The sequence below is a fragment of the Malaclemys terrapin genome, chromosome 7, assembly GCF_027887155.1.
Source record: "Malaclemys terrapin pileata isolate rMalTer1 chromosome 7, rMalTer1.hap1, whole genome shotgun sequence".
NCBI classification, from domain to species: Eukaryota; Metazoa; Chordata; order Testudines; family Emydidae; genus Malaclemys; species Malaclemys terrapin.
In genome coordinates, this window is record NC_071511.1 from 115,197,788 (window position 1) to 115,220,812 (window position 23,025).

Sequence of the window (23,025 nt, forward strand, 5' to 3'; positions counted from 1 at the left end):
ATTTAAAGGGCGGGTCTGATGGTTGGTCACCTGAGGGCAGGGCAGTAGAGTTCAAACTGATGACCAGAGTGGCTAGAACAGGCATTGTGGGACACTTCTGGAGGCCAATCAGAGCGCATTAACAGACCATGGCGTCCACACTGGTGCTGCGGCGTTCCAGCCGGGGCGCATCAAACATTGTTCCACTCGCCGAGGTGGAGTACCAGGATCACTCTAGCCAGAATGCTCTATGTGCCTTGCAAGCGTGGACGGGTTGTGAGTTAGAGCGCACTGGGCTGCTTTAATGCGCTCTAACTCACAAGTGTAGCCATGTCCTGAGATTTAAGGATGAGGTACTGCAGCCACTGCACAATGACCAAACCAACTACGATGATACCAATGAGATTTGGTGAAAAACATCCAACTTTACAGAAAGTGCAAAGGAAGCCTCTTGCCAAACAAAAGGAGATAAATTTCATGGCAAGAAGACATGATGGTCCAGCAATGTGCAGGAGCAGTAAAGAAAGAGGAAAGATTTAAGCAATGGCAGAAAATAAAAATGGTGCAGAAGTTATGAGGAATACAAGCTTTAAAGAAAACAGCAAAAAGAACAGTTGTGGAAGTTCAGAGGCACGCATTTAAAACTTTATACGCAGGACTACTAAAGAAAGAAAGGGAAAAACAAAATGTAGATTAGACAAGATTAGGCAAAGAAGCATAGAGGACTTGGTAGCAATGAAGTGTGTCAAAGAAGAAAATGGAAGACATTGAACTCATTAGGAAGTAACAGTGATTTTATGAGAAACTGTTCAATGAAAAGAATGCAAAGAAACACTTGAGGGAAGTATGCACAAGCAATAAACACACAAGATCTATCACCATGGTGGAGACTCAGATAGCACTAAAAATGATGAAATATGGGAAGGCAGAGGTACATGGTACCAAATGAGGTATTTAGAGTATTAGGCCATGAGGGTATGGTGGTGATGAACTTTTTCAACTTAATTTTATCTACTGGAAAAATACCCAACAAGCAGAGGAAGAGCACACTGGTCCCTATCTTCAAAAATAAAGGAGATTGCTAGAATGTGGTAATATTCAGTGAGTCACATGATGAAATGGTTGGAAAGAAGACTTTGGATAGAGCTGGAACATCAAGTAAGCGACGACCAATTTGGGTTTATGCCAGGAAGAGCAACAATGGATGCGGTGTTTGCAGCCCAAATACTGCAGGAGAAGTACAGAGAGAAATGCACGGAATTACATTTAGTGTTTCTGGGTTTAGAAAAGGCTTATGATGGAGTTTCTACAGAGTTGTTATGGTGGTGCCTGCAGTCCGGCAATCTGCTGGAGACATTTGTTCAGAATATTATGTACGAGGGTAGCACAATGGTAGTAAGATGCAGCAGCTTCAGTGAGTCATTCACTGTGGGGGTAGGTCTAAATCAAGGATCACCCTTAAGCCCATTGCTATTTGGACTGTAATGGACATCTTGGCACAGGAGATTAGGGAAGAACATGCTTTTTGCCAATGACATTAAATTATGCCATGAAGATAAATATAAATTGGAAATGGACCTAGAATTATGGAAGGCTGCATTAGAAGAAAATGGCTTATGACCAACTGACAAGACAGAATATATGCAATACTTCACTGATAGGAAGCATGAGAAGCCAGTAAAACTAGATGGCCTACAGTTAACATTTGTGCAACAACTTAAATACCTCAGTTCAGTGTTGAGCTTCGATAAGAATGTGGATGCGGATGTTAGGAGCCACACGAAGAGTGCTTGGTATAAATGGAGGGAGGTGACAGGAATTCTCGGTGATAAGAATATGCCAAATAAACTAAAGAACAAAGTGTATAAGATGATGATTACGCGAGCCATGATGTATGTATTGGAATGCTGGCCAATGAGGAAGAGAGAACCACCACTACTTCACAGTACCACAATTAGAATGCTCAGGTGGATGCTGGCTAAGACAGGAGTTGATAGGCTACACAATGAAATGGCAGGAGCCATATGCAGGTTGCCCCCATCACAGGCGTCTGCTTTTTCCTTTCCTTGGGGGTGCTCAAACCCTGCTCAGCCCCAGGACCCGCACCTACTCCACCCCTTCCCCAAGGCCCTCCCACTATTCCCGCCTCCGATCCATCCCCTCCCCACCTCTTCCCCCTGTACCCCAGTGCCTCCTACATGCCACAGGACCACCGGTGGGTGGGAGGCACTGGGGGTGAGGGGGATGGCTGCCAGTGGGTGCTAAGCACCCACTAATTTTTTTATGTGGGTGCTCCAGAAAAGATGAGGGAGTATCGACAGAGATGGATAGGTGCGAGACTGCCACAGCTAGAATACGTTGGCCAGACAGAACAAGAGCTAGAAGCCATAGGACAAAGAATCACGATGAAGACCTAAAAATAGGTGGTTCAAGATGGTGAAGGAGGACATGCAGGAAGTTGGTGTCAGCATAGAAGACACACTGGATAAGAATGCTTGGAGACAAAGAACAAGAGCCACCGACCCTAATGGGACAACACGAAGGCAAAAAAAGATTGCTTTTTAATCCCTCAGCCTCAAAGTGTTTTACCAAGTTTTCATCACTATTACAAATAGGATAAATGAAGCAGAGAGGTTAAGTAATTTGCCTGTGGTTGTACCTTAGGTCAATGGCACAACATTTAGTCCTGCATTTAGTCTGCAATGTCTTGTCAAAACTACACTTTCAATTCAGCTCCATTCATGTATTTAAAAAGTATGCAAGCTCACTGACACTCACTATGTCAAAAATGGAGTCAGGATGAGAGAGGGGCCAATTTTCAGCCATCAAAAGTATTATATTTCAACTTAGACTCATTCCAGGGCCATATCTAATTTTTTTTCTTGTCTTCCTGGTTCTAAGACTACCTGAACTCTGCTGATGATTTAATAGGCCACCTCAGCAGCATGGAGGAAGGAAACACTTGCTGGAGAAGCCTTAAATCAGTGGTTCTCAAACTTTTGTACTGGTGACCCCTTTCACATAGCAAGCCTCTGAGTGCGACCCCTCCCCCCAATAAATTAAAAATACTTTTTTATATATTTAACACCATTATAAATGCTGGAGGCAAAGCTGACAGCTTGCGACTCCCCCCCCCCCATGTAATAACCTCACAACCCCCTGAGGGGTTCCGACCCCCAGTTTGAGAACCCCTGCCTTAAACGTTAAGGCTGGGTTTTCAAAAGAGCCTATGGGTGTTTTGAAAAGGGCCTACAAAAGGCAATGGGAGTTGGACACTTAACTCCCTTACACTCTTTTGAAAATCGCAGTCTAAAGTATACAGGTGTGGAAAGTTTTCCCCTATGTAGAGCAGAGGTTTGCAAATTTATAAGCCACAGTGGCTGCTATGATATAGGTTATTTTGCCACAGTTACCAAATAATGGCATATACTGGCTCCAACTTAACTTAAAGGCCACATTAGAGTCCATTTTTCTCCTCTATCTCACCTAACACAGGTAGGCAGACTGACCTTATAGAAGAAAAACAAAATATTGTTGTCTGCTTGGTGGCAAACTACATCACTTTATGGCCACTATAGTTGAAATCCAAATTTCAGCACACACTTTTCAGATACTACCTTCTTAAGCAAGTTAAATCTTTTGTGCAAAAGACAGACACAATAAAATCAATTTCCATGGGATGGATGACAGCAGCTTTATTCTTATCCATCTTTGGTGAATTGTAATATATGAACATAGCTAGTAGACTACGTTGCATTGTTCTTTTGCTCTTAGCTAGTGTTGAAATTTAGGGCGTATACCCTTTTAATGAAAATACAATATAACTGGTATCACACCACACCCCAAACCAACTGCTGGATATCTCTTAACTATTAAGGACTGTGTCTACGAGCATGCCTCAGAAATCTATACCAATGACTTCAAATTTTACGTGCAAGCTACATAATACTTACCAGTAAATAAATACACTTTGTACAATTTAGATAAAAATAGGAGTAGATATGCTGAAAATCCTACCCCTCAATCCTCTTCACTTGCCTATCATGTCACAGACCTGTTTAAGCCTCTCGGGGGAAAAAGTAAATATTTCTCTGGGAAAACATATATGGTACTGTTGACCCAATGAGTTACACTTTGATTCTACTTTTAGTATTCTTATTTGTCTTATTCAAATAATATTTTGCATGGTAAATTGTCTGAGTAAACTCTGTCTAAATACTGTATGAGCTCTCTGAAAAATAGAGGAAGAGAAAAGAGTTTTTATTCCTTGTATTTAAATCTTACGAACTGAATGGACAGTTAGGAATTTTAGTTAGAGAAGTTTTCAGTGCCAAAACCCAATAAGGACATCACTCCCGTAGTCAGGGCTTGCCCGTAGTGTCCTCTTGTAATTTGAATCTTAACAAAGAACTTGATGTCTTCTGTCAAAACTTTTGACAGTTTTCCAAAGAGTTCCAGACAGCAGAAAATTTTTTTTTGCCAAGTGCATAGATAACTCACTACAGTAACTTAAGATAATTAAGTATGCCAGGTACTAAACACATGGTCAAGGTTAATTACTGCCCCTATCCTGATCATCCTCATCAAATAGAATCAGGCATTCCAGATCCAGCTCTACTACTCTCATTTCCAGAAGACTGATCCAGTCTATAGCATGGTTAAATGCTTATGCTCATTAAGTAAAATCATACCCAAAGATGCTTCACATTCAGTCAGCAAAACACAGAAAAGCAGGTGAAGTCACAGACAACTCCCCCAAATATTAGAAGAATAATTTTCCATGAGGATGCCTGATGTTTAATTCTCATTGCATTACAATAAAAATATACTTCATAAATGTTCTGGAAACTAGGACTGTTGCTCAATCAAAGGGAGCAGGGGAAGGAACTGTTACTTATCCTGTGCAATAACTGTAATTCTTCCAGATATGTATCCCTATGGGTGAAAAGATCAATTTCTTGCCAACCCCATCTCTGGAATATGTCCTGGAGGACCTGAGTATCCAGCTCCCATTTGGAGTCATGGGAGAAGTGTCTGCTGAGGGCATCCGCAGCAGTGTTCTGGATTCCTGGAAGGTAGGCTCTGAAATTTGGATGAGATTCACTATGAGTCAGTTCTAGAGCTTTATCGCTTCAGTACATCAGGAGGGGGATCTTGCTCCTCTCTGCTTGTTCATGTAAAACATGCAGGGCATGTTGTCCATCATGAGCCTCATCACTCTTCCCCTGATCAATGGGAGAAAATGGAGCCAAGCATTCCTGACAATCCTGAGCTCCAATAGGTTGATGTGGAGACTTGTCTTATAGGTCATCCATCTGTCCTGAACTGTGAGGGTATAAACATGGGATACATTAGTTAGACTTACTGACAAGGTTGGGCGGCAGAAAGGAACACCTGCACTGATGTGCAGTCGCTCTTTACACCAATTCAGGGAGTTCTTTACATGCAAGAGGACTGCCAAGGCATCTCTGGTAGGATAATAGGCAGTTCTCAACCAACCTTGGAAACAGCAACAGTGTAAATTTGCATGATTGGTAACAAAGGTACATGCTGCCATATGACCAAGGAGCTGAAAAGACAGTTCCTTCTTGATGTCCTAGACCTTCCCTGAAGCAACTTAACCAGTCCTGAGAGTTTCACAAATCCATCTAAAGGGAGGTACACTCTGGCTGTCACTAAGGCCTCGTCTACACTGGGGGGGGGGTGGCGAGCTAAGTCTAAGTTACGCAACGTCAGCTACAAAAATAGCGTATCTGAAGTCGATGTACTTAGAGCTACTTACCACGGTGTCTTCACTGCGGTAGGGTCAACTGCTGATGCTCCCCGTCAACTCTGCCTATGCTTCTCGTTCTGATGGAGTTTCAGAGTCGACAGAAGAGCATTCGGCAGTCGATTTATTGCATCTTCACTAGACACAATAAATCAACTCCCGCTGGATCAATCGCTCAGAGGTAAGTGTCGACATGCCCTCAAGTCCAAGTACACACTATGAACTGAATTCCCTGCACCGGTACTAACATAGATTTCTTTACTATTAGCTTAGGACCAACTCTTGGAACAGAGCAAAAGCCTTCTGAATGGAAGACAACACTGCCTCGAAAAAGCATCCTTTGAGAAACCAGTTGTTGAGGTACAGGAAGAGGACAATCACTTCCTGTAGAAAGCAAGTGGCCACTACCGCTAGAGAACTTCGAGAACACCCTTGAAGCCAAAGAGAGACTGAAGAGAAGCACTCTGACCTGGAAATGATCTTGGCCTACAGCAAATCATAGGTATTTCCCAGGTGATTGGCTATATGGAAGTAGGCATCTTGGAGGACAAGGGACAAAAACCAATCCCTTTCCTCTAGAGCAGGAATTATAGTTATGAGAGTTACCATCCTGAATTTTGGGGGCTTCATAAACTTGTTTGGTTGTCTTAGATCTAAGATTGTCCTCCAACCTCCATCCTTTTTCAGTAGAATCCTTTGCCCCATAAAGGGAAGGAACCAGTTCTATCACTCCTAGTCAGAGGAGAAAGTCCACCACTTGCCTTAGTAGAAACTCATGAGAGGGGTCCTTTAAGAGGGACAGGAAAGGGGCGGTGGGAAGGGAGAGAGTCTCAAAGACTCGATGGTGTAACCTGAAGTTATGACCTCCAATACTCATTGGTCCCTGGTGATTCACTTTCAAGTCTGGTGGAAATAGACAATGTGGTCCCCCAAGGGAAGGAGGTGGGCTAAAGGTGCAACTGTAAAATCAGAGGAACAGGAGCATTCGAACCGTTGGCCAACCCATCAAAACTGCTGTTTAGATTATGCCTGTATGGTCGCAGAGGGCGGCTGGGCGACCCTCATCTTCCAAAAGCTGTGTCTCTTTCTGGGGATTATGGGGGTCTTTTGTACCCTAAGAATTGAGCAGGGCACAATTACTGGGCAGTCTGTGCTCTCCTGAAATGCTTCTTGCTTGTAGGTGTATAAATGCCCAAGGAACATAGGATGGCCCTGGAGTCCTTAAGTGAGTGCAGGGAGTCATTCATAGTCTACAAGAAGGGTCTGTGACCAAAAGAGAGGTCCTCTATTGTATTTTGGACCTCTCTCAGTTATGCCCTGAGTTTAACTACCACCATAGAGATGGACCTGGCAGCAATATCTGAGGATGCATGAAGAGCTGTTCTGGCCAATAGCTGACCCTCAACAACAATAGATTGGAATTGTTCCCTGAAGTCCTGTGGCAGATGTTCAATAAAAGCTGCCAGCCTGCTGCAATTAGTAAAGTTATAATTAGCCATGGCTGCCTGATAATTCGCAATCTGAAATGGCAAGGCTGCTGACAAGTAAAACTTTTGTCCAAGGAGGTCCACTCATTTTTGGTGCTTTTCATCGGGGGTAGCCCCTAAAAAGTGTGGTTTACCCCACTCACTCACAAAATCTACCATGAGGGAATTGGTGGGGAGGGAAAAACGAAAAGTCAGAGTCCTGCTGGGACACATCACACTTCTTGTCAGCCCTTCTGCACATTGGAGGAATAGTGGCTGGTATCTGCCTTTCCATTTTAGCCAGATCCAACAGAGCCTCATTAATAGGTAGCACCACTCTGGAGGGTGTTGCTGACAGCAAAATGTCAAACAGCCTGTGCAGCTGGTCTCTGACTTACTCCAATGGAATCTGCAGAGTGTCTGCTACCTATCTAACGAAGTCGTGGAACTGTAGGCAGTCATCAACAATGAAAGGAGGAGTAAGCATGAGCACCTCATCCAGCGATAACAATATTAGAGTTTCAGGGGTGACTTCTTCATCCGCCCTAGCTTCCAACTTCTCAAATACAGGGAGGATGTGGGATCCCAGTCTCCCACATAGATGGTACCAGTGATTTATTAAAACAGCTGCCAATAGGCAGCCCAGGAGTCCCAAAATGGCCATTGAGGAGGTCCACGAGAGAAGTGTAGCATACAGGCTTAGTTCTATCATGTTTGATGTGCCATGAAGTCCTTCCTGCATGAGGGGCAATTGCCAAATAAAAGTATATAGGAGAAACCCCAACCACAGCCGGCTTTAGGAAGTGCGGGGCCCAATTCGAACAGTTTTGACGGGGCCCCGGCAAGGATGACTGAAAAAAGAAAAAAACACGTAAAAAAAACATCTGGGGCTTGTACTCACCGGGCGGCACTCGTAGTCTTCGGCAGTTTGTCCTTCACTCGCTCCGGGTCTTTGGTGGCACTGAAGGACCTGCTGCCGAAGTGCTGCCGAAGACCCAGAGCGAGTGAAGGACCTGCTGCTGAAGTGTTGCCGAAGACCCGGAGCGCTGCAGGGTGAGTAAAAATTAAAAAGGAGCCTCTAGCCAGGGAAGGGATTCTCGGCCACTTGCCCCCACCCCGGCAGCCCTGCCACTGGGCGCGGGGCCCTCTTAGGCGCGGGGCCCAATTTGGGGGAATTGGTGGAATTGGCCTAAAGCCGGCCCTGACCCCAACAGAAAGCCAGGAAAGTGACCAGGAATGCTCTTCTTCTTCCCCTCCCCTCTCCAGAAGTACGTGGAGCAGCCAATGAGGATGGAGGAGAGACTTGTGACAGGGAGTGGTCACTCAGAGACCAGGACCCCAATACCATGAGATGCTTGGTACGTACAGCAATGGGGACTCTGGTTCATTCAAGACAGAGATCCCTCAAGTACTGGACCTCTTATGTACCGGAAAAGATCCCAATAAAGACACCGCAGCTGAAGTCGTTGTGGCTGGAGCGGATGGTACCAGTAAAGCTGAGCATTCCACAGGCCTTCTTGGACTGATGTTTGCTCATGGGTACCGCTTGTACAGGCACTCCTAGATAAGTTACTTGCATTGGTACCAATGACTGAGTTAAGGCGCATGACTGCACAATGGCGGAGCAGAATGCTTCATTGTCAATGACAGGGCCAAGCTAGATGGTACCTCGTGCTTGCCCTTACTACTGGAGGGTACAGATGCCCTACAGTAGCCATGTTTTCTCTCCTTGGAGCTCTGGGATTTGCAGGCCCACCCATACCAAAGGAATACCTTTGCAGACCAAAGATGCAACCTGTTCTTTTCTGGAGCTGGCTCAGTAAAGAGTCCTACCTCCTCTTTTTCAGGAGTCTTCCCAGAGTGTTCCAAATGTTTACCCTTCTTATGGGAAGCATGTCCTGAGTTACATGGGATGCTGGGTCCACCTGGGGACAGATGTACGGGGGGGGAGGGGAGGGCTCTCTCCAGACCTAGCTCAAAGAGTGGAATGTTCCATTGCCAACAGTCCAAGCTATAGATCCCTGTTCTTCCTAGCCCTGGTTTTAGGGGTTAAACAAAGGGAGCACTCTTGGGAGATATGGGACTCTCCCACTCAACAGACACACTTGGAGTGTCTGTTGCTCACTGGTATAGCCTCTTGGCAGGAGAGGCAACATTTGCTGCCTGGGGAACCAGGCATACCCCACCAGGAGAAGACAAACTCCCAGGGGAAAAAAGAGAGAGAAAAATAGCCCTGTCACCTAAATTAACTAATTATGCTAACAACAACACTAAACTAAACTAACTTCACAGAAGGAAAGAGAAAGGCCAAATATGCTCAAGGTGGAGATGCTAGTGTTACGTATGGGGCCGAGGCGGTAGAGAAGGAACTGAGGATAGTTGTCCACATCTTTCCTAGAGTATATGCCCAGAATTGGACACCTCACAAGTGCCAAGTAGACCAGGACAATTACCTCCTGTATGTTACATACAATACTCCCATTGAGTATTTAAGTAAACCTGTCCTCCAAAGTGCTAGCAACCCCTTCCAGTTTGGTGTCATCTTCAAATATTATAAGTATACTCTCCACTCAACTATTCATTAGATTCACCCTCCCAGATTGACAGTGAACCATTAATAACTATTCTTTCAACAAATTGTGACAAACCATGTTGGCAATTACATATCACCCTATTATCCTCTAGGTACTCACAAATTGTTTAATAATTTGTTCGAGTATCTTTCGGGTATTGTTGATCAGTCAGTCTAACTTCAGTTTCCTGGGTCCTCTTCATTACCCCTTTTTAAGATAGGTACTATGTTTGCCCTTTTGCAGTCCTCTGGCACCTCACCCATCCTCCAGGAGTTCTCAAAGACAATTGCTGATGGTTATGAGATTGCTTCAGCTAGCTCTTTAAGTACCCTAGAATGAATTTCAGACTTGAGTACTTATAAATTATCTAACTACTAAGACTCCAAACTTGAGTACTTTTAACTTTTCTAAATATTCTTCAACCTGTTTTTTCCTTATTTTGGTTTGTGTTCCTTCCCCCTTGTTAATATTAATTGTGTTGGATATCTGGTCACCATTAACCTTTTCAGTGAAGACTTAAGGAAAATAGGTTTCAAATACCTCAGCATCCATTGTGTCGTCCATTATCTCTCCTTCCAAGCCAAACAGAGAACCTACACTACCTTCCTTTGTCATTCTCTTGCTCCTAATATATTTAAAGAACCTCTTCTTATTGCCTTTATGTCCCTTGCTATGTGTAACTCATTTTTTGCCTTAGCCTTTCTGATTTTGCCCTACATGTTTGTGCTTTTTTTTTTTTTTTGCACTCTTCCTTAGCAATTTGCCCATGTTTCCACTTTTTATAGGATTCCTTTTTGATTTTCAGGTCATTAAAGAGCACCTGATTGAGCCATATTGGACTCTTACTATTCTTCCTATCTTTTCTTCGCATCAGGATAGTTTGCAGTTGTGTCTTTGGTATTGTCCTCTTGACAAACTGCCAGCTGTCCTGAACTTCTTTATCCCTTAGATTTTCCTCCCAACGGGGCCTTACCTACCAGTTCTCTGAGTTTGTTAAAGTCTTCTTTTTTGAAGAAAAATCACTTCCATCTAAAAAGCAAAAGGCAATCTGTTATCAGTCCAAACAAATCTCTGTCATTTTTAAATAACTCCAGAAGAGACTTATTCGAAATTTCCTTAGACATAAAGAGCTTTTTAAAACTTCAGCTAAAGCAAAACACGAAGATTATATTCACCTTGAGACTCACATTGAGATTCTTAGAAAGTTTATGAGGTATCACTAACCTAAAGCGAAATAAATTTCCCTGTGGACTAGCCCAGAAAAGCTTTATGGTGCAAGTTAGTAAAACCATCCATACAAAACTCCCCTCCTGAGATTTATAGGTTCCCAAAAAGCCATAACTCTAAGAATAGCAAGAAAGGGCAAAAGGAAGCTCCTTTGCTCCTGCAATGAGTCCAAAGGCAATCACATCACCTCCAGAGCAAAGAGTGGATATTCACACAATATTACATATTCACACAATGAAAATCTGAGTGCACAAAACGTCATGATTTTTAAACACACAATTTATTCTATTTGAACAGAAATTACTTTTTTCTCAGGTATAGCTAATTTTACCTTATCCTACGCAGGGCTGGGTGCAGGAATTAAAATTTGACTGCTTTTGGAAGTGCACTTTCTGTGCCCCCACCAAAACCCTCGAGGAGCTCAGTCTCTGCCGTGACCCCAGGGTCGGAGGAGTTTTGTGCCCCAGCCGATTATTGCGGGGGCTTCCCCTGCTTGCCGCTCCCTCTTGTGCGCACCCCTGATCCTAAGGAGGGAACTCAAGCAGGGGGGAGGATTGGTGTGTTTTTCTGAGAAAGAGTGAGAGTGCATGCACACTTTATATCAACCTGATTTGTGATCAACAGTTGCACAGTACAGTGCTCATATAAGAAGTCAAGGGAGTCCCCAGATCACACGAATTAAGAAGCACATGCTAAAGTCAGTAACTAGTCTTTTGAATGGTTCCTGATCCAAAGCCTACAGAAGTCAGGGCCTTAGTTCTAAAATGGATATGTATACCAGAATCCCACATCTGATTACTACAATTTATAGAAAGATCTAGAGGGATAGAAATTAGGTCACTAAGAATTTAACTGAAGATGGTCTAAGTGAGGTAAATTTTATATCAGACCTATTTATTTCAGTGTGAGTGTGGCAAGTGGTTGGAAAAGAGTTTATGTTAAAACCACCAAGAGCCAGTGTCTGAAGAGAATATAGCATCCACCCATAGGTGCTGGAACTAGGGGTGCTGCCGCACTCCCTGGCTTGAAGTAGTGATAACCAATTACACAGTTTCCGCCTTCAACACCCCCATTATAAAAATTGTTTCAATACCACGGCATCCGCCCATCAGTGAAAGCAGCACAATGTCAAATTCTAGAGTAGTCTGAATATTGGAAATAGGCAGAGAGAGGAAAAGATATATTATATTTTCTTTTTACAAGGTCAGAAGCCTTTCTTTGTAACCAATTTCCTTTCTGAACAGGACATTAGAGGGTTCTACATAAATACATCTATCACTTGCCATACCTTCTGAGTTCCAAAAAGCAAGTCATGCTTAGTGCAAACCACCATCTGAAATTTCATGGTTAAAAATCATTTCAATGCTGCAAAGCTAGAGATAAATATTGAAATTGCCAAGGAATTGGGGGGAAATTGCCACAGAATTCATTAACTATTGGTGGGGGACAAAAATAAGAGGTACTAAGGTGAAACAAAACACGAGAGCTATCTGCTGAAACTGAACAATTACAGCATACAGGGCAGATCCTAAAAACCACTGCTTGTGTGAATAACCCTTCCTCAGACAAGTAGTCTCATTCCTGTCAATGGGTTTTTATATGAAGTCCTTATATTGCTACAAATCTACATTATTTTTTAATTCAATAATGGAATATATTTTCTATGAAAACACCCACTTTCTCATTAATATTTTCTATAATTGGCAGAGAAGCTAATATCTCTGAAAGGAAACTTACTAAATTGAGATTAATTTTGAACCATGATAACTGCCAGCAGTGCAAAATATATTTCTCCCCCACTCAGAGTTTATAACCATGGATTCAAGGTTTTTTTAAAAAAAAAACTTGCTTAATTGTAGATAGTATTCTGTTTTATTAATCCTCTAAAAATATAGCCCTAACATAGTAAAGAAGCTGTAAAATGGAAAGAAGTCATGAATTTTAGCTCTAATGCCAACAATAAACTATCCAATAAACACTGAAATTTTCATTTACATTGCTAACTGAGGCAAGAGGTCCTCACTACTACCACTACCACCACTTCATAATCAAACCAAACAACAACACATCATAGTTACTGTAAGATTTTCAAAACATGGAGTTTGGTACTTCTTCTCTGACCTTAATACTTAGAATTGATATACTATATTCAAGGTACTGTTAAACATTAATGATCATGCAGAAAACTACAGTAATTATCATGATTTATGTTTCTTATTTTACTTTGTGTTTTTCTTAAAACAGGTCTTCAATAAAAGGCATTCATTCTTGGAAGTTTTTTCAATGGACTTTGCCTTCTATAATTCAGTGTTATAGAGTAACTAGTGATTATTACTATTTTATGCAAACAAATAGTCAAGATTTAGGAGGCAATTAAAATTGACTAGCCTTGTCTTGTGATGATCTAGTAAGCATCCCTGATTCAAATTCAAAGAAATGTAGAGGAACACCTAGCTTGGAAGATAGAGACTGTAATTTTAGGATAGTCTTAAGCAGCTGCATCAGAAATATCAACATGGATAGACTATATTGTGGTAGTCTTCCACCCATTCTCATTCCCTTCTAGACATATTCGATATTGCTAGAAAAGATGTCAATATGGTCCTCAGAAATCATGCCAGGAATATAGTGGAAGCATTCTGTCACTGTAATATAGACAGGTTGAGAGGCTTCATGCATAGAAGCCACAATTAAGCAAAACAGTTATGCTCATGCTTAAACTTTAAGCATGTGAGCAATCCCACTGAAGTAAAAAGACTAGTTCAGTGCTTGAAGTGAAGCATGTGACACCTTAGTGCTAGATGAAGCCAAAACTGAAGTCCTGCATTAACTATGCATTATTAAACTAAAACTATGCTTCTTGTGATCAGCTGAAAACTGGTGAAGTATTTCAAATTGGCCAAGCACAACAGAAGACTTATTCCCTACCCAAAACAGCTTACATAAATTTATGCAGTTATATACTCAGTGTCTCTCTCTCTCACACATATAGTGTGTAAAATGAGACAAAATTCAAAGAAATTGTCCCAGTACAAAAATACCACTTCGAAACTTTCCATGTCTGAAGCTGCTGGTAAAAGTTCTTAACACACTCAATCTAGTAACCACTGTCTTGTTAAAAGAATTGTTAGGGACTCAGTTGAGTACCATAGAAAACAAGGAAGGAAGAATGTGAAGCAAGATTCTTCACATTCCTGTTTTCATTAAATAATTAATGTGCATATTAATTAGCTTTATTCTTAAAGATTATCATAAGGGCCATTTTAATATGGTATTCTAACTATTAAAAGAAAATGTTGTGTGAAGTCTATAAAATGAAATATTAAGTTATTTACCATTATCTTATCTTATATTTGTTTACACTTAGAAGGGAACAAGTTTATCGGTGTCTAAAATATAAAATAATCCAGAAGCATAGCTAGATTTAGTGAAACAACAACAGAAGTTGTAGTGATTTATAGAAGTTGTGACTGATTTTATTTTCTATGGTAGTTGCCATTATACTCTAATATTTCTTACAATGCAATTGTAATCAGAATAATTATTAAATGTTGAAATTAAGAATGGGAAATACTACAGTAACATTAATTCTTGCAAGGGCAAAAATTTCAACATTATTAAGGTGATTACTGTATACCGTGCTATTTATTAAACCTTCTTTTCAATAAACTTATGTCAGAGAAAAGGTTGACAAACCTTAAACACCATCATAACTCAATATATGTAAAATTGTTGGTTCTTACCCTTGCCTTACTTTGAGTACCCCAACCATGACTGTGATCACACCCAATCTACTCCAATATTCCCAAAATAGGAACCAAACTCGACCAATTTTAAAAAACAACAACTGATTTTACATACGTTAAAAGAAAAAAGGAGCTACTTAGATCAAAAATTAAAGAAGAACAGCACAAGAGTTTTTTGAGCTTGCCAAATATATTTTATTCTTCTAAACCTAACAAGTTCATGATCGGTTAAAAATCAAGAAACGAAGCATCAATATAGGGCAAAAAGAAAGTATTTAAAAGAACTCACTGATATAGTACTCTTGCACACTGCTTGTGTAACCATACACTGCAGAGTATCCAAAAATGATGATCATGACAACATCTCTGCTGTCCAACTCTACTATATGCGCTGAGTGACCCTCCACAGCATACTGTTGGCCATGTACAAGTATTGCAGGAATTTTGGTACTCCATGTTTGACTGTTTATGCTGAATATCCACAGCTCATCAGTGACATTCCCATTATTTGTTTCAATTTTGCCTCCATACATGTAGATGTCTTCCTATTAAAATTAGAGAAAAAAGTTAAAGAAGATCACATCCAAACTGCATTATTACTACACCATATAAAAAAACGTAAGTGAACAACCTCTTATAAATACTTAAAAACAGACTATGTTCATCAGCTAAATATCAGCCCTGCTTCCAAACACAGCCCCTTGAGCTAAAGCAAAAATGATGTTAAAAAGAATATTTCACCAGAACGAACCCTAATAAAGTGAAAAAATAAGACAAAAATCAATTTCAAATATGGATATTTCAAGGACAAATTTTAAAGATCTAGGCACTGTTCACACTCATTAAAGCTCTCTCGTCAGAGTTCTGAAAGATTTTTAAGTGACTTTTTTGAAATGTGTACAGAGATTTCAACTTTCTCTCCTATCCCCTGCAGCATAATTTAAGGCTATAGCTACACTACAACCTGGGGGGTTGATTCATAGTTCCCATGGACATACTCATGGCTAATTCTCATCTGAGCTAGCATGCTAAAAATAGTAGTGTACCTGCAATAGCACAGGCAGTGGCAGCAGAAGTACAGGTTAGCCGCCCTGTGTACGTAACCCTGGGGTTCAGGCAGGTTTGTACTTGGGACAGGTAGCCTATGCCACTACTGCCACTGCCTGCACTACTGCAGCCACCCCACTATCTTTTGGCATGCTAGTCAGATGCTCACTGGAGAGTCAGATCTGAGTTGAGGTTGTTGGGGAAGTTAATGCTGGTTTAACTGGTGATCTTTCTGACTTGAGCTACTTCAATGCTAAGCTAATGATTTTTTTTTGAGACATACATTTTTACAGATGCAAAGTAAATATCTTCATATCAGAGACAAATTCAGAATGTAAGTACAAATCTTTAAAAACCTTTGTGTAATGAAAGTATGTATTACAGATCATTAGCCTTTATTTGCAAATACCATATATTAACATTTCAATTTTTCACTACAAGTTGTTATATTATTTATTCAGAACACAACATACACAGCTCAAACCAACCACAGTTAGAGAGTTTGTGAACAGTAATAATTAAACTGAATTTAGGTCTAATCAATAAACATTTATAACCCAATAAGAAAAAAAAAAAGGATTTCTGTAACATTTGTGGTCAGGATTTCCTATCAAGATACTACAAAATCAGGTTTTCAAAATTACATATTATTCCCATGGAGACTGATTTACAACTCAGAGTAAAACAGCAAAGGAAAGAAAAGCTTTAAAAAAAAAAAAAAACTCCGACAGAGGGGTAGGAGGGCAGGTAATGAAATGGACTTGAGCAACACATCTCTAAGAACAACAGTTATGAAAGGTAGGTAACCTTTTTTTCTTCTTTGAGTGCTTGCTCATGTTAATTCCATTCTAGGTAACTCACAAGCAGTATCCCTAGAGTTCATAGATGTATGGCTTGTAACACGGAGCATTGTCTCGGGCTTGCTGTGTAAGCTCATAGTGAGACGCGAACATATGTATGGAGACCAAATGTCAGCCCTGCAGATATCTGAAATTGGCACATGGGCCAGGAACGCTGCTGATGAGGCTTGTGCTCTAGTTGAGTGGACGGTTACAATCGCTGGTGAAGGCACCTTTGCCTGATGATAGAATCGGATGCAGGCTGTGATCCAAGATGAAATTCTCTCTATCTGCCACCGCAACAAACAACTGTGTCAACTTATGAAATGGCTTGGTCCTCTCGATGTAGAAGGCTAGCGCTCTCCTGACATCCAGGGAGTGCAACCTACATTCCTCCTCAGACTTATCAGGCTTTGTGCAGAAGACTGGCAAGAATATGTGCTGGCTTGTGTGAAATTGCCAAACCACCTTGGGCAGGAAAGCCGGATGTGGCTGCAACAGGACCTTGTCCTTGAAGAACACCATATAGGGCGGCTCCGATGTAAGCACCTTAATCTCAGAGACCCTTTGGGCAGAAGTTATCGCCACCAGGAATGACACCTTCCAGGAGAGCAGAAGAAGGGAACAGGACACCAAGGGCTTGAAGGGAGCTTTCATGAGCTGTGCGAGTACCAGATTCAGGCCCCACGGAGGGACTGGATCCTGGAATTAAGGGTAGAGCTGCTCCAGACCTTTTAAGAACCAGACCGTCATGTTATGAATGAAGACTGATCTGCCCTGGAATGGAAGGTGAAAGGCTGACATAGCAGCCAAGTGGACCTTAATTGACGAAAGGGACAAACTCTGAAGCTTGAGATGTATACAGTAGTCCAGGATCAGCTGCAGTGAGGCCAACTCAGGCCTAATGTCTTGGGCCGAGACCCAGCATGTGAATAGTTTCCATTTGGCCAGGTAGGTTGCTCTAGTGGAGGACTTTTTACTCTCCAGTAGGACCTGTTGGACATCGGGATGGAGAGACCACTCATGTCGAGATGAGACGGTTCTGCTGAGGTGATCTGCCAATACGTTCCTGGTTTCAGGGAGGAGTGCTGCCATGAGATTAATGGCATGCTGCACACAAAAGTCTCATAGTCTGAGGGCTTCTTGGCAGAGGGCTGATGACCTGGCTCCGCCCTGCTTGTTGATAGAAAGCTTCATGGTGGTGTTGTCCGTCAGGACTTGAACCACTTTGCCTTGTAACTGGGACCGAAAAGCCAGGCAGGCCAGGTGAACCGCCCTGAGCTCCCTGACATTTATGTGGAAGGAGCAGTCGACTCCCAACCAGCGGCCCTGTGTACTGAGCTCACCCAGATGGGCTCCCCAGCCTAGCTCCAAGGCATCGGACACCAGAGTCCACAACAGGGCCGTGAAGGGGACTCCCTGCAACACCGATGCGGGGTCCAGCCACCACGCCAGGTCCAGGTATTGCCTGTTGGGGATGTAGACCGACACCAACCACACCTGCAGTGGCTGGAGGCGATGCCGGGCATGACAGACAAGTACAAGTAGTCATGTGGCCAAGCAGCCTTAGGCAAGTGCAGACAGTTGTGAGCGGGTGGCCCCTCACCTGGGAGATTACATCTAACATGGCTCAGAAACAGGTCTCCAAAAGGAATGCCCTGGCCCACATGGAATCGAGAACCACCCCAATATGCATTGCACTGGTACAAGGGTCGATTTCTTTTCATTCAATAACAGGCCCAGGTCGCAGCATATGGACCGCAGCGGATCGAGGCTGCTCTGCACGTGATCCCACGATCTGCCCTTGATGAGCCAATCATCGAGATAAGGATAGACCTGGACCCCTCGCCTCAGGTAAGTGGCTACATGGGCAATGCATTTTGTAAAGACCCGCAGGGCTGAGGAGAGGCCAAAGGGGAGCACCAAGAACTGGAAATGGCGCCGACCCATAAAATGGAGAGACTGTGCCTTTGGAAGATAGAGATATGGAAATAAGCATTTTTCATGTCGAGAGCGGCATACCAGTCTCCCAGATCCAGTGAGGGAATAATGAAAGCCTGGGACGTTATGCAAAACTTCAACTCCTTGAGACACTTGTTGCGTCGTCGCAAGTCCAGAACAGGACATAGGCCCCTTTTTGCCTTCGGAATCAGGAAATAGTGGCAGTAGAAACCTTTCCCTCTCATTTCCTCAGGGACCTCCTCCACTGCCCCCAGTTATAGGAGGTTGTTTACCTCCTGAACGAGGAGATGCTCATGAGAAGGGACCCTGAAGAGGGATGGGAAAGAAGGAGAATGGCCAAAAACTGAAGGTTGTAGCTTAGTGACAATTTCTAGCACCCAACGGTCTGTGGTGACTCTCAACCAGACCGAATGGTAGGAATGGAGATGATTGAGGAAAAGATGGGGCAGATCCGGGGAGGTGACCGCAGTGTCACTCTCGAGCGTACCCTCAAAACACCCACTTCTGGCCCCCGTTGTGCTTCACCGGATCAGGCTGCGCAGGCAAGTGGGAGGAGGAAAGGTGGTCTCAGAAAGGTTGCAGAAACCTGAAAACTTTCGTAAACATCAAAGGATGAATGGGCCAATAGTTGTGTGTAAGTGTTAGTATATGAAGTCAAGAATGTATATTTTTTTAAATAGAGCTGGTTGGAACCCAGAATTTCCATTCCAGGGGATATTCCCAAATTTATAATTTTTTTGCATATCAAATCCGAACAAAAAATAGAAATTTCCCAAAGGGAGCCAGCTAGGCTATCTGCCAGTAACGAAGTCAGTTGGGCAGCTAGGCAGTCCAGCATCCTAGTTTCTTCCAGCCTAGCAAGCTGGCAGACAAGTCAGCAGAGAGGCAGGCTAGGTGGGCCTCCGACTCTCCTGATTTCCATCAAAAGTTTTGACAGAATCAACACGTTCCCATAGAACATTTGAAATTTATGGAATAAGCATTTTTCAATAGAAAACTGTCTTGTCAGAAATGTTTTGACCAGTTCTAATTATAAAGGAATGTAACAAAAGTTGTATGCTCTGAAAATAATAAATAGTGCCTCTTCTAGGGGTCTTGTGACATCAGCTGATACATAAACCAAGTGATAAAATCACATTTCTCATGGCTAGAAGGAAAATGAGAATGAGACCTTTTACAGTGACTTGATGGATTTGTGGATAGAAATGTTCTTACAGAAAGAGTGGGCACTGAAGCTCAGTTAGTCAGCAGGTTGTGAAAAACATTACTCAAACACAGAAGACGGACTTTGAAAATAGGTGAGCTGACCTGACCTGACACTATTTGAAAAAACTGCTAGAGGGAACTCTGAGTTTTATGGTTGCAAGAATTACCTTAATTTTTTTTGCTTTATTTGCTATAAATATATTCTTTTAAGAGTTTGGCCTGATAATAATCCAATGAAGTATGTTGTTATTAAGTAAATATGGTTGCTCAGGGTTTTTCCCATTGAATTTCCTATTACAAAAGAGCAAAAGCCACCAAGAGTAATAATCAGATGAGCAAGCGCAACATCCCGAGTGAGAAACAACAGAAAATACTTTTCATAAAAGAGATTAAAATTTTATAAAGGAGTCTCACTTTGACAAAATAAACATATGGTAAAGGAGTAATTTAAAAACAGCTATTAAATAGAAACAATTGACTCTGACTAGTGATTTTAGATGCTTAACTTGAAGTTGACTGCAGAGCAGGTGCTCAGCACAGTCTAAAAAGCATGCCCCTTTAAAGTGCCTCCTGATGTAGCCCCAAAAAAAAGATGCACCAAAAATCACTAGTCACATTGGAAATCTTGGTCTGTGTAAAATCTCCAAGAGCCATCCACATATAAATGGCAGTACTGCTATTAGAACTCAAGATTTCCCTACATCCAGCCATGTTCTCTCTGCCCCAGGCCTTGCAATATCAGAGAGTGGCTTACATGTGACTTTCCTTCTAAAAGACCAGTTCCTATTAGTTGTGGTAATTGTAGATGGAAACTCTGACAATGTGAAAACTCTGCCGATATATTAAAAAAAAAAATCTAATTTGGTGGATTGACTAGAGAAGATAGGGTTAGAAAGAGGAGAGGTGGGGTTTAGTACATTGTCTAGAGATGAACAAGAAATCAACATGGATCAAAATGAAATAAGCATGTATCATTTCCTTTTCTATTTGCTATTTGTTACATCAGTGAAAAAATGTAAAGTAAAAAAATATTTGAAACCACCAGGCTCTCCCCACTGATATTTATATATATGCAATTAGTTCTACCTGAAAATCAGGTCACAGAGGGACGAATCCGAAGTAACGTGAATTTAAGCCAACAGAAACTTAAAATCCAGACTGAGGAGGGAATTAAGATAGAGCAACTATAAGTTGGTTTTGGACTGTTTTAAACCTTGTGAGATTTTCTTTCTTTAAGGGTTTGATCCTAAAGCACCATGAAGTCAATGGGAGTCTTTCCACCAACTTCAATGGGCTTTATGAATCAGGCCCTAAATGTTGCTCTTATTCAGAGAGTGACTTGCTGCTTGACCTGGATTGGTCAGACACTTAGAATTAGTTATGAAGAATCAATAGAGAAAGTAGTAGTCTGGTCAGAATAAGTCTCAGAAACAAGACTGGAGAAAATGAAATATATTCTAACCTAGAAACCAGGTTCTAATAAAAGCCTGAGGAAAGAAACACCAAAACTGACCAACCTAGAGAGAAGAAATCAGTCAAGTTCTCCAACTTTGAATATGATCTATATTATAAATATGACTATATATGTATATACCATACATGTATATAATTATGGTCACCCATAAAAATCTGCCACTTTAATGTAATACCTTAACTAAATAAAGCTTACCATGTTATTCATAGTATGAAGAGTATTTCCTATAGTAATAAGGAAGCAATACATAGAAACAACAGATAATGAACCTTTTCTATAAATTTAAAGTAAAATTGGCCAATTTGTAAGGGTGACCACTCTTTGTGAACACATATCAAAGCTTTAAAGGGGACAATCCCAGCTAAATATAAATTGAGTGCCTGGAAAATATTTCCTTGCTCACATAACTATAAAGATTATCCCCAAACTGGACCTTTGGACTTGGCAGAATTCAGGAATGGAGGCATGAAAGCGGCTTTAAGCTACTTTCCTTCCCCCACCCCCAACTTTGCTGTGAAAGGGTCACCAGGTCAGTGCTGAAAGTACAGTTTAAAGCAACCTCAGGGCTTTGTGATGCCAGAATGGAGACTAAATTTGGCACATGATGGGATCTCAATTTATTAGAAATGTATGTAGAAAAATTGTAAAGGGTAAAACTACAAAATTAAATTGATTTAGAAATCAAAAATTTTAAGTCTCCTGAAAGAATCCCACTGTTTGTGCGTAAGTGGAAGTTATGCACATAATATAATAGGGCTGTCAAGCGATTAAAAAAATTAGTCGTGATTAATCGCATGATTAATCGCACTATTAAACAATAGAATACCATTTAAATATTTTAGATGTTTTCTACATTTTCAAATAATTAATTTCAATTACAACAAAGAATACAAAGTGTACAGTGCTCACTTTATATTTAATTTTGATTGCAAATATATGCACTGTAAAAAAATTAAAAAAAATTATTTTTCAATTCACCTCATATAAATACCATGGTGCAATCTCTTTATCATGAAAGTTGAACTTACAAATGTAGAATTATGTACCAAAAAAACCTGCATTCAAAAATAAAACAATGTAAAACTTTAGAGCTTACAAGTCCACTCAGTCCTACCTCTTGTTCAGCCAATCGCTCAGACAAACAAGGTTGGTTACAATTTGCAGAAAATAATGCTGCCTGCTTCTTGTTTATAATGTCACCTAAAAGTGAAAACAGGCGTTCACATGGCACTGTTGTAGCTAATGTTGCAAGATATTTACGTGCCACATGCACTAAAGATTCATTTGTCCCTTCGTGCTTCAACCACCATTCCACAGGACATGCTTCCATGCTGATGACGGGTTCTGCTCGATAACAACCCAAAGCGGTGCAGACTGATGCACATTCATTTTCATCATCTGAGTCAGATGCCACCAACAAAAGGTTGATTTTCTTTTTTGGTGGTTCAGGTTCTGTAGTTTCTGCATCGGATTGATGCTCTTTTAAGACTTCTGAAAATATGCTCCACATCTAGTCCCTCTCAGATTTTGAAAGGCACTTCAGATTCTTAAACCTTGGGTCGAGTGCTGTAGCTATCTTTACAAATCTCACATTGGTACCTTCTTTGCGTTTTGTCAAATCTGCAGGGAAAGTGTTCTTAAAACAAACAGCAACATATGCTGGATCATCATCCAAGACTGCTATAACATAAAATATATGGCAGAATGTGGGTAAAACAGAGCAGGGGACATACAAT

The 23,025-nt window shown here is 41.4% G+C and overlaps 1 protein-coding gene across 9 annotated transcripts in view; it reads right to left on the reverse strand.

Annotated features, from left to right (window-relative positions):
* ATRNL1 (attractin like 1) overlaps positions 1-23,025 on the reverse strand; it is a 991,165-nt gene that overhangs the window by 819,400 nt on the left and 148,740 nt on the right. For all 9 annotated transcript variants that reach the window (XR_008445623.1, XM_054034053.1, XM_054034052.1 and 6 more), the window contains one exon: positions 15,051-15,306. Coding sequence is in view for 8 of the 9 variants with exons in the window: in XM_054034053.1 (XP_053890028.1) it covers positions 15,051-15,306 (256 nt within the window). In the remaining variant the exon portion in view is untranslated. The remainder of the gene's footprint in view (positions 1-15,050; positions 15,307-23,025) is intronic.